Genomic DNA, 10,446 nt, shown 5'->3' with positions numbered 1-10,446 from the left:
AGCCATAATTCCCAGAATCACAGAAAGCTAAACCCGGCTGGCCCAATATCCTCATGTACAGATAGGGAAACTGAACCTCAGAGAGGGGCAAAAGCCTTGCCCAAGGTACAAAGCCAGCTAGTTATTGGGGTTCAGGTAAGATATCAGTGACTCCTAAGAGACGTCCCCGATCTACACTATCTGAAAATGCCAGTTTCCATTTATTTGCTGCATCACTTTCCAGTTTATCTTTCTTTGTAGTGCTCATCATTACCTGAGTTCACTGCATTTATTTAACTTTCATCATTTTGTCTCTGTTCCACCTCTAGAATGAAAGCGCAGGAAACCAAGAGCATAGCCTGAATTGCTCACAATATATGGCAAAGGCCTCAAATAGAGCCTGGCACATAGTAGTTGCTCAATATATATATGTTTTTTTGAGTTGGAGTCTCTCTCTTGTCGCCCAGGCAGGAGTGCAGTGGCACGATCTTGGCTCACTACAATGTCCGCCTCCCAGATTCCAGCGATTCTCGTTACTCAGCATCCCAAGTAGCTGGGATTACAGGCGCCTGCGACCACGCCCGGCTGATATTTGTATTTTTAGTAGAGACGGGGTTTCCCCATGTTGGCCAGGCTGGTCTCGAACTCCCTACCTCAGGTGATCCACCCGCCTCGACCTCCCAAAGTGCTGGGATTACAGGCGTGAGCCACCGTGCCCGGCCAGTAGTTAGTTGCTCAATATTTTCTGAGCGAATGAATTAGGATGGGATTAGAACAAGAGGGTCAGTTTGTCTCCCACTTTTGATCTTTTTGGCAAGAAACCCACTTCTCCAACCAGATTTGGAAGCCATAGCCATAATTCCCAGAATCACAGAAAGCTAGAACCAGGCCAGTGAGTGAGTTTTCTTGCTGTCACCAGAGACCAGGGAGTTCTGGGAGTTTGCAGAATGGCCTTAGAGTTTGAAATAGCACCAAATGGTGGGGTTGGGGGTGGAGAGAGTTGCTGAGGGGGTTTCTGTTTTAATTATCAGAAAGCGGCTGACCATTTGTTTTTGGTCAGATAAGCTGCTAAAGTAGGGCGTGTCTGTGTGTGTGTGTGTGTGTGTGTCTGTGTGTGTGTGTGTGCCTAGGGCTGGGGTCGGGGGTGTTGTGTTGCTGGAGAAAGGAGAGGTGAAATTCCTAAGTGTGGGCTGGGCAGTCAAGTTATATCCCGCCTGTGTCCCTGCCCTCCCTTCCCCTTTCCCTCAGATAACACCACCAGCTGTTAGGGACACAGCTGTGGCTGCCTCTCGGGAAGGAGAGAAAAAGGCCCTGTTGCCCTGGGTGAGTTCCCAAGCTGTGGAGTTCAAAGCAGACCTGTGAAGTGAGGGGGCTGGAGCGGAGAGCTAGGAGGGAGGAGGTGAGAAGTCAGGAAGGGCACAGAAAGGCAGTACTTCCACTTTGATGTCCCCAGCCCACAGCTTTGGGTAGGATCTGGGTGAGGTCCCAGCAGACGGGTTCAGCTTTCCCCCTTCCTCCAAAACTCTTAGAGAGATCCAGTTAAGCACCCCTTCCTGTACTCCAAGCAGCATGTTTATTCAGATCTCTGATCCTACTACACACAAGCAAGCACACTCTTCTACGCACCCGATGTACATTCCTCGGGTGAATGTGTGCATTCAATGCACACTCATGCCTACAACACACAAACATGCATACTCTTCTATACACGTTAATGCATGAACCCAATGCACATCATAGCCCACTATGCACAAGCAAGCACACTGTTCTACATGCATGAATGCATGCACCCAATGCACATCCTACCTCCCTATGCACAAGCAAGCACACTCCTACATCCATGAATGCATGCACCCAATGCACACTCATATCCCCATGCACACACAAGTTCAGCCTGCTCACAAGCAGCTACGGACTTCACATCCAAGTGGCCTCATGGCACACAGAAAACTTGCATTCACAAAGCACACATAGTCAGCATGTCCACGGGCACAGGCCAAGTCAGGCTCTGCTTTTTAGGCCAGGCACAAACCTGGGGGTGGGGTGGGTGAGGGATATTGAACCGCTGACTCCAGAGGTCTCCCAGAAGTCTGGGCTCTCCTCAAAGGGCACTAGCAGGTCTGGAGTGCTTTTCTGCCAGGTGTCATTCATCTCGGTCTCATCACAATGCCCTGAAGAAATCACCCAGCAGAGAGAGGGAAGTTCCCCAGGAAACCTGTTCAGGCCTCTCCAGGGCAGGCCAGCTCTGGGCACTCTGGCCAACAGACTTGCCTTAGCTATTGGTTTGCCAGATAGCTCAGAGTAGATTTTCCTGGATCACTTCAGCAAAAGTCGCCTTGTTAATGCAGTAGAGCAGCTTTGGGGTGAAGACCCAAGTCTTTACACCCTTCTCCTGAGTGTGTTTCAACAAACTTTTACCAGGTGTCAAGTAGGGTGCGGGGCAGAAATAAAAAGCAGGTTTCTGTCCCAGGCCTTGTATATGTCTAGGCTGTGAGGCCCAGGACTCACACACTTCTGAGCCTCGGGACACACAAGGTTCATCTTCAGCTACTGGTCCTATTTTCCAGTCTTTCTTCTATGTGGAATGGTGCCATGTGGAACGGGGACAGATCAGATCAGGCAGGATGAGGAGTGAGCTGGCTAATTCTGCTCACTTCAGGCTGTCATTGCAGGGGGCACTCAGGACATCTGGCTACAGCTGGCTCCTTGTTGGAGGCCGGATCTTATCAGCACTCTACCCTCTCTGGTCCCTAACGGTGGCGACTTCCCAGCCACGGCCCCCAATTCCCTCCCCTCTCAATGAGTCTGGTAACTCTAGTGAGATTAACTGCTCTTTACTCCCTCCAGGGCAGAGATCCTGGAGGTTGGCAGATGAAAGCGATGGATCCATATCCTTTCCCACAGGGGTCTCCAGGCTCCTGTCTGGCTCAGCATTCCAGTGGGAACAGCTGAGCGGAGGGAGACGAGGACCTGATTTCAGGGACGCTCCAAGCTTGCTAGCTCCCTTCTCTCTGTATTTCTAGCTGCAAAGGGCACAGACATCTGCATCTTTCTGGGAGAATCATGGGAGAACTGGGATCACTAGGTGTCTCAAACTTGGTCTTTATCCTGAAATGTCCCAAGCAGTAATGTTTACTCATAAAAGGGCCATCTATTATGACCTGACCTGAGCCAAACTGGTCCCTGCACAACTCCAAGGTCCCCTTTGATAGGTAAAGATAGCTTACCACTGAAGAAGTCTGATGTGGCCAAAGGATATAATGTCAGGATATAATGAAACTATTATATCAGGATATGATGAATGAATCATGATATGATGAATGAATGTCAGGATATAATGAAAACCATTCTGCCATCTGCACAGAACTTCTATTAGCCAAAAATGCAGGAGCAAGAGGCCCCAAGCAATTCCTATCCTGTTTACTGTGAGATGGATGGAGCCCCAGCTCTGGATCCTATTAGGTGTCCCAGCCCCCACTGTACAGAATGCCAAGATTCCAGGGGCAGAGTCCTGTTAGCTTTCTAGCTGGCACCAGGCAACCAGGAATTCTCTTTGGCGATGGCTAGAGCCAGGGTGGTTTCTGGATCAAGTCTGTGGTGCTAACCTTAAGTGTACAGGTTATTGCCTGGCAGCATTCTTATACCCTGTCTAATCAATGTGAGGCGTGTCTCTAAATAGTCAATCTATTTAAAATCTCACCCGGGAGAGCTTATTTTAAGGTATATTACAGGTATCCTAGCATCGCCCTACATTTCTGTAATGCTTAACAGATGACACACCCCTCAGTTTAAAAAGGATTTGGCGTTTTTCCTTGGGAGCATAGTGGTTTAGTCCATGGGCTTGAGACAGCTTTGGTTCAAATTCTGGCTCTGACAATTACTGCTGGGTGATCTTGGCTAAGTTGCTTCGCCTCTGCGTGCCTCAGTTTCCTCATCTATAAATTGAGGCTAATGAGAGCACCTGCCTCCTAATGTTGTTTTGATGATTAAAAGAGATACTAATAAATATATGTAGAATGTATAAAATGTTCAGAAGAATGCCTGGCACACAGTAAGTGGGCAACATGTAGACCTCATGAGAAACACCAACACATTCATCACTCCACATTGCATTTAGGTGAAGGTCACGGGATCTTTCTAATCTCTCTCTGCAGCCTTCTCTCCTGTATCTCCCCACTGCACTCTAGGGCTTTTTCTATCTTTGCATTTTGTGTTTCCTCCTCCTGGCCCATCCTCTTGGTTCTTCTCCTGCCTTCTATTCTTGGCAAGCTCCTGTTTAAAGAACACAAACTCGGAGGCCAAAGACATGTTTTACTTATCATGGTCTGTGCTTTTTTTTTGAAATGAAAATTGATTTCCAAAATTTACAAATATGAAAATTTCTTACAAAAATCCGTAATTTGAAATTACCTTGGAAAAGTCCTAAGACACAGTCATGCTGGGGTCCAGTTTTCTGCATGGCAACCAGAGACTAGAGCTGAAGAGGCCTCCCTATGATGGAATGGGCACCCTCCAGTTTGCCACAGTCTTTACCATTCTCTATTGTCTCAAACTACACTCTTGGCCTGTTTTTTTTTTTTTTTTTTTCAGGTATTTGAGTTTGAGTTCCCTGATCTCTGCATGCTATTTTCTGATCCACTCTCCCTCCAGACAATGGATTCCAGCTTTTGTAGTAACTTAAGAAAAATATATATCATGAGAGAGGGTCTTGGCTGTGTTGTTCAGGCTAGTCTTGAACTCCTGGGCTCAAGCGAGCTTCCTGCCTTGGCCTCCCAAAGTGCTGGGATTATAGGCATGAGCCACCTTGCCTGGCCAATTCCAGCTTTTGTAAGTCTTTTGCCTTGGAAGTGGCTAAGGCTCAGCTCCAGCTTTTGTTCCATCTCACTATTACCCAACTTTAGGTGGCTTCCCCAACTCTTCAAGGTGGTGGAAAGGGTGCGTATTTTTTTTTTAAAAATCTTATGTCATGCATCTTCCTTCCTTCCTAGAGGTCCTGGAGAGGTGATGAGATGGGGCAAAGTGAGCTTCTACCGAACTTTCCCCACAGCATCCTCCAGTGACTGCCTCTTTCTCTAGAGATCCCCCCTCCTCTAGCTCAACTTCCTGACCCCCTGTGGTCTTATAGAAACCTCTTGGTCCATGGAGGATAGTAAAAACCTGAGAACTGAAATGTATCCATGTTCTCACCACATAGTAATTCATACATTCATTCTTCCATCTATGGATTCCCCTTTTCACTCACCCCCTACGTCATCCATCCACTTACTCACTCAACAGCCATTCACCCGGCTGGGCCTGGTGGCTCATGCCTGTAATTCCAGCACTTTGGGAGGCCGAGGTGGGTGGAGCATCTGAGGTCAGGAGTTTGAGACTAGCCTGGCCAATACCCATCTCTACTACAAATACAAAAAAATTAGCCCGCAATCCCAGCTACTAGGGAGGCTGAGGCGGGAGAATTGCTTGAACCGGGGAGGCAGAGGTTGCAGTGAGCTGAGACCAGCCTGGGCAACAAGAGTGAAACTCTGTCTCAACAAACAAACAAACAAACAAACAGCCATTCACCTATGACATGCCAGGTACTGTGTTATGTTCGTGTTTGGAGAAGAAGAAAAGCAAAAAATCAACTGTAACAGAATTCACTTTATTACCTTGAGCAAAACATTGACCTTGTTGGGCCTTTGTTTCCTAGAGATTTAATGACTTGTTTAGAGATAATTTTGTCCTGGGTTTCTTCCTTCCTGTGACTGCCCTCGACCTTCTAAAGCATCCTGTGCCATCTGCAAACTGCAAACTGCAGTCTATACTAGTGTAGGGGTATTTCTCTAGAAACCACAAAAGTTCTCAGAGGGAGGGTCAAAGCCAAGGGGTAGAGAAAGATGAAGCGAGAGGCAAAGTGGGAGAAGACCCTCCTGTGACACCTGGTCTGGGTGGGGGCTGGGGGTGCAGGAAGGGAGCCGAGGGGGCCAGACCTGCCTGCCAGGAGGGTCTGCCAGATGCCCTGATCATCCTGTGAAATCTTACACCCTCCTTGCTCCCTACCAGCCCTGGCTCCAGCTCAGGCTGGATTGCAATCTGCATAATGTGTCCCATTTAGATTGGATGGGAGGGGGTGAGAACAGGAGGGCGGAGAGCACTGAGGAGGGAGTGCCCTAAAGGGCAGGCAGGAAGTGGTGGCCAGAGGAAAGTGGAGGGATAGGGGCTGGGGTGAAGGTGGGTGGCAGCCAGAAGGGAGAGGCGGGGCCAGGAGAGGCGACTTGCAAAACCACAGATAATGTTCAGCCCAGCACAGTAGGGGTCAATTTGGTCCACTTGCTCAGTGACAAAAAGAAAAAAAAAGTGGGCTGTCACTTAAAGATTTTGACTCACAAGAGAGGGGCTGGTCTGGAGGTGGGAGGAGGGAGTGACGAGTCAAGGAGGAGACAGGGACGCAGGAGGGTGCAAGGAAGTGTCTTAACTGAGACGGGGGCAAGGCAGGAGAGGGTGGAGGAAATTCTGCAGGAGACAGGCTTCCTCCAGGGTCTGGAGAACCCAGAGGCAGCTCCTCCTGACTGCTGGGAAGGACTCTGGGCATCTTCAGCCCTTCTTACCCTCTGAGGCTCAAGCCAGAAATTCAGGCTGCTTGCAGAGTGGGTGACAGAGCCACGGAGCTGGTGTCCTTGGGACCCCCTGCCCGTCTTCTCTCCACTCCCCAGCATGGAGGAAGGTGGTGATTTTGACAACTACTATGGGGCAGACAACCAGTCTGAGTGTGAGTACACAGACTGGAAATCCTCGGGGGCCCTCATCCCTGCCATCTACATGTTGGTCTTCCTCCTCGGCACCACGGGCAACGGTCTGGTGCTCTGGACCGTGTTTCGGAGCAGCCGGGAGAAGAGGCGCTCAGCTGATATCTTCATTGCTAGCCTGGCGGTGGCTGACCTGACCTTCGTGGTGACGCTGCCCCTGTGGGCTACCTACACCTACCGGGACTATGACTGGCCCTTTGGGACCTTCCTCTGCAAGCTCAGCAGCTACCTCATCTTCGTCAACATGTACGCCAGCGTCTTCTGCCTCACCGGCCTCAGCTTCGACCGCTACCTGGCCATCGTGAGGCCAGTGGCCAATGCTCGGCTGAGGCTGCGGGTCAGCGGGGCCGTGGCCACGGCGGTTCTGTGGGTGCTGGCCGCCCTCCTGGCCATGCCTGTCATGGTGTTACGCACCACCGGGGACCTGGAGAACACGACCAAGGTGCAGTGCTACATGGACTACTCCATGGTAGCCACTGTGAGCTCAGAGTGGGCCTGGGAGGTGGGCCTGGGGGTCTCGTCCACCACCGTGGGCTTTGTGGTGCCCTTCACCATCATGCTGACCTGTTACTTCTTCATCGCCCAAACCATCGCTGGCCACTTCCGCAAGGAGCGCATCGAGGGCCTGCGGAAACGGCGCCGGCTACTCAGCATCATCGTGGTGCTGGTGGTGACCTTTGCCCTGTGCTGGATGCCCTACCACCTGGTGAAGACGCTGTACATGCTGGGCAGCCTGCTGCACTGGCCCTGTGACTTTGACCTCTTCCTCATGAACATCTTCCCCTACTGCACCTGCATCAGCTACGTCAACAGCTGCCTCAACCCCTTCCTCTATGCCTTCTTTGACCCCCGCTTCCGCCAGGCCTGCACCTCCATGCTCTGCTGTGGCCAGAGCAGGTGCGCGGGCACCTCCCACAGCAGCAGTGGGGAGAAGTCAGCCAGCTACTCTTCGGGGCACAGCCAGGGGCCTGGCCCCAACATGGGCAAGGGTGGAGAACAGATGCACGAGAAATCCATCCCCTACAGCCAGGAGACCCTTGTGGTTGACTAGGGCTGGGAGCAGAGAGAAGCCTGGCACCCTCGGCCCTCCCCAGCCTTTGCCCTTGCTTTCTGAAAATCAGGTAGTGTGGCTACTCCTTCTCCTATGCACATTCTCTAACTGCCCCCTGACTCCTGCCCCGCCCTGTCCTCCTCTACTGCTTTATTCTTTCTCAGAGGTTTGTGGTTTAGGGGAAAGAGACTGGGCACTACAGACCTGACCCTGCACAAGCCATTTAATCTCACTCAGCCTCAGTTTCTCCATTGGTATGAAATGGGGGAAAGTCATATTGATCCTAAAATGTTGAAGCCTGAGTCCAGACTCAATAAAAGCTTGTTTCTCTCCGCTGCTTTCTTAGATCTGCAATGGTCTTTCCTCCCTCCTTCCCTTGTAGTTTTTCCCCCACCACTCTCTGCGGCTGTCGCTCCTCATCCCCGCCTTCTGGCACCAATCCCCTCCTATAGCTCGTACGCCTCCCTCCATCCCTCCTTCTCTCCTGTCTACTTTCTTGTTCTGAAGGGCTACTAAGGGTTAAGGATCCCAAAGCTTGCAGAGACTGACCCTGTTCAAACTTTCTATCCTGTTTTCTGAGTGTGAGGCAGGGAATGGGCTGGGGCGGGGGGTGGGCTGTGTGTCAGCAGATAATTAGCGCTCCAGCCCTTAGATCTGGGAGCTCCAGTGCTTGCCCTAAAATTGGATAACTTCCCTGTCATTTCGGGCACTTGGGCTAGTGTGATTCCTGCAGTTCCCCCATGGCACCATGACACTGACTAGATATGCTTTCTCCAAACTGTCTGCAGACCCTTTCATCCTTCCTCTATTTTCTACGGGAATTGGAAGGCAGCAGGGCTGATGAACGGATGTACTCCTTGGTTTCATTATGTGAGTGGGGAGTTGGGAAGGGAAACTAGAGAGAGAGGATGGAGGGGTGTCCGCATTTAGTCCAGACACTGCTTGGCTCACTCCCTGAGTCCTCCTGTCTCTGATTTCCTGCAGAACTGTGAGCTGAAGGGTTTCCTCGTCTCCCCATCTTACCCCATCATATTGATTTCTTTCTTGGGCACTAGTGCTACTTGGTGCCAAGAGTCATGTTGTTTGGGATGGAGATGCCTGCCTCTTGTCTGTGTGTGTTGTACTTACATGTCTATATGAACAAGCCTGGTATGAACAGCAGTGTGCCTGGGTCATTTGGACGAATCTCCTCCCACCCCCAATCCACTGCAACTCTGCCGTTCACACATTTACCCTTGGCAGGGGGTGGTGGGGGGCAGGGACACACTGAGGCAATGCAAAATGTAGAATAAAAATGAGTCCACCCCCCCACTGGATTTGGGGGCTCCAACGGCTGGTCCGTGCTTTAGGAGAGAAGTTAATGTTTGCACCAGGCTTCCTGCAGGGAGTTCTCTCCCCAAAGCAGCTGGCGCCAAGGCTTGGCGTCCTATTGAGCTGGGTTCCTGCTCCTTCTTGGGCTCCATGAAGGAAGTAAGAGGCTGGTTGAGAGCCTCCCTGGGCCCCTTTCTGGTGCCTCCCCGCCTCGCTTCATATTTATGAACATTGCCCTCATGATCCTTTCTTGTTCCAGGGTCAGTGGCCCTTTTCCTAAGGAGGCCTCCTGCTTGCCGTGGGCCAAAAGGCACGGGGTGGGTTTTTTCTCTCCCTACCCTCAGGATTGGACCTCTTGGCTCTGCTGGATTGGGGATCTGGGAATAGAGACTGGAGCAGGTGTGATGGGGCAGATGGCATGATGTCTACACTGCCAGAGAGACCGTGCAGATGAAATTAATAGTGGGGCCTTTGTGAGCTAGCGGCGGGGAGTGTCTATTCCGGGTTTTGTTCTTGGAGGACTGTGAAAGTGAAGGACAAGACATGAGCGATGGAGATAAGAAAAGCCCAGCTTGATGTGAATGGACATCTTGACCCTCCCTGGAATGGCACCACCTCTGGGGGCAGAGGGAGGAGGAGAGGGGCAGGGGCTCCTTACAGCCTAGTCTGCCCATCTTAAGACAGCATCTTCCACAGAGTCACCTCCTCTGCCCAGAGCTGTCCTCAAAGCATCCAGTGAACACTGGAAGAGGCTTCTAGAAGGGAAGAAGTTGTCCCTCTGAGGCCCCCGTGGGTGACCTGCAGAGACTTCCTGCCTGGAACTCATCTGTGATCTGGCACAGAAGTAGAGGAGGCTGCCTGCTGTGATACCCCCTTACTTACCCCAGTGCCTTCTTCAGAATGTCTGCACTGTCTTCTGACCCTGTTAGTCACTGTGGTTCATCAAATAAAACTGTTTGTGTAACTGTTGTGTCCAAAGCCTCTTCTGATGAAAGTGTCTTGGGATAACCTCCAGCTTGCAAATGTTTCAGCGTGGTGAGGGGGAAGCCATAAAGAGAAGTGGGAGCTGAAAGGAGGGGACGAAGTGAGGAGGGAGAGAGGATGGAGGAAATAGGCATCAGGAAAGGGAAAGGATGGGATTTAGGTGCAGAGAAGAAAAGGAAGAAAAGGAACAGGGGAGCAGCTAAGTGCTGTGCTCTGAAAAGCCACAGAACAAGAGGACACACATTTTGGAGGCCAGAGCATAGGTCTGGGGAAAAATACCAGCATTTCTTCCAATGGAGGTAGACCTATTATTCATCTATCCGTCCATCTACCCAT

General features: G+C 51.0%; 1 protein-coding gene across 1 annotated transcript; it reads left to right on the top strand.

The window, feature by feature from the left end:
- Positions 1–6,228: 6,228 nt before the first annotated feature.
- Positions 6,229–10,090, top strand: APLNR (apelin receptor). Its single transcript, XM_030810821.1, has one exon. The coding sequence runs from the start codon at positions 6,673–6,675 to the stop codon at positions 7,813–7,815; it is 1,143 nt and encodes a 380-aa protein (XP_030666681.1). The 5' UTR covers positions 6,229–6,672; the 3' UTR covers positions 7,816–10,090.
- The last annotated feature ends 356 nt before the right edge of the window (positions 10,091–10,446 follow it).

The sequence above is a fragment of the Nomascus leucogenys genome, chromosome 4 (genome assembly GCF_006542625.1).
Source record: "Nomascus leucogenys isolate Asia chromosome 4, Asia_NLE_v1, whole genome shotgun sequence".
Lineage (NCBI taxonomy): Eukaryota > Metazoa > Chordata > Mammalia > Primates > Hylobatidae > Nomascus > Nomascus leucogenys.
The sequence above is the reverse complement of the archived record's forward strand: the minus strand, read 5'-3'. Positions and strand labels throughout refer to the sequence as shown.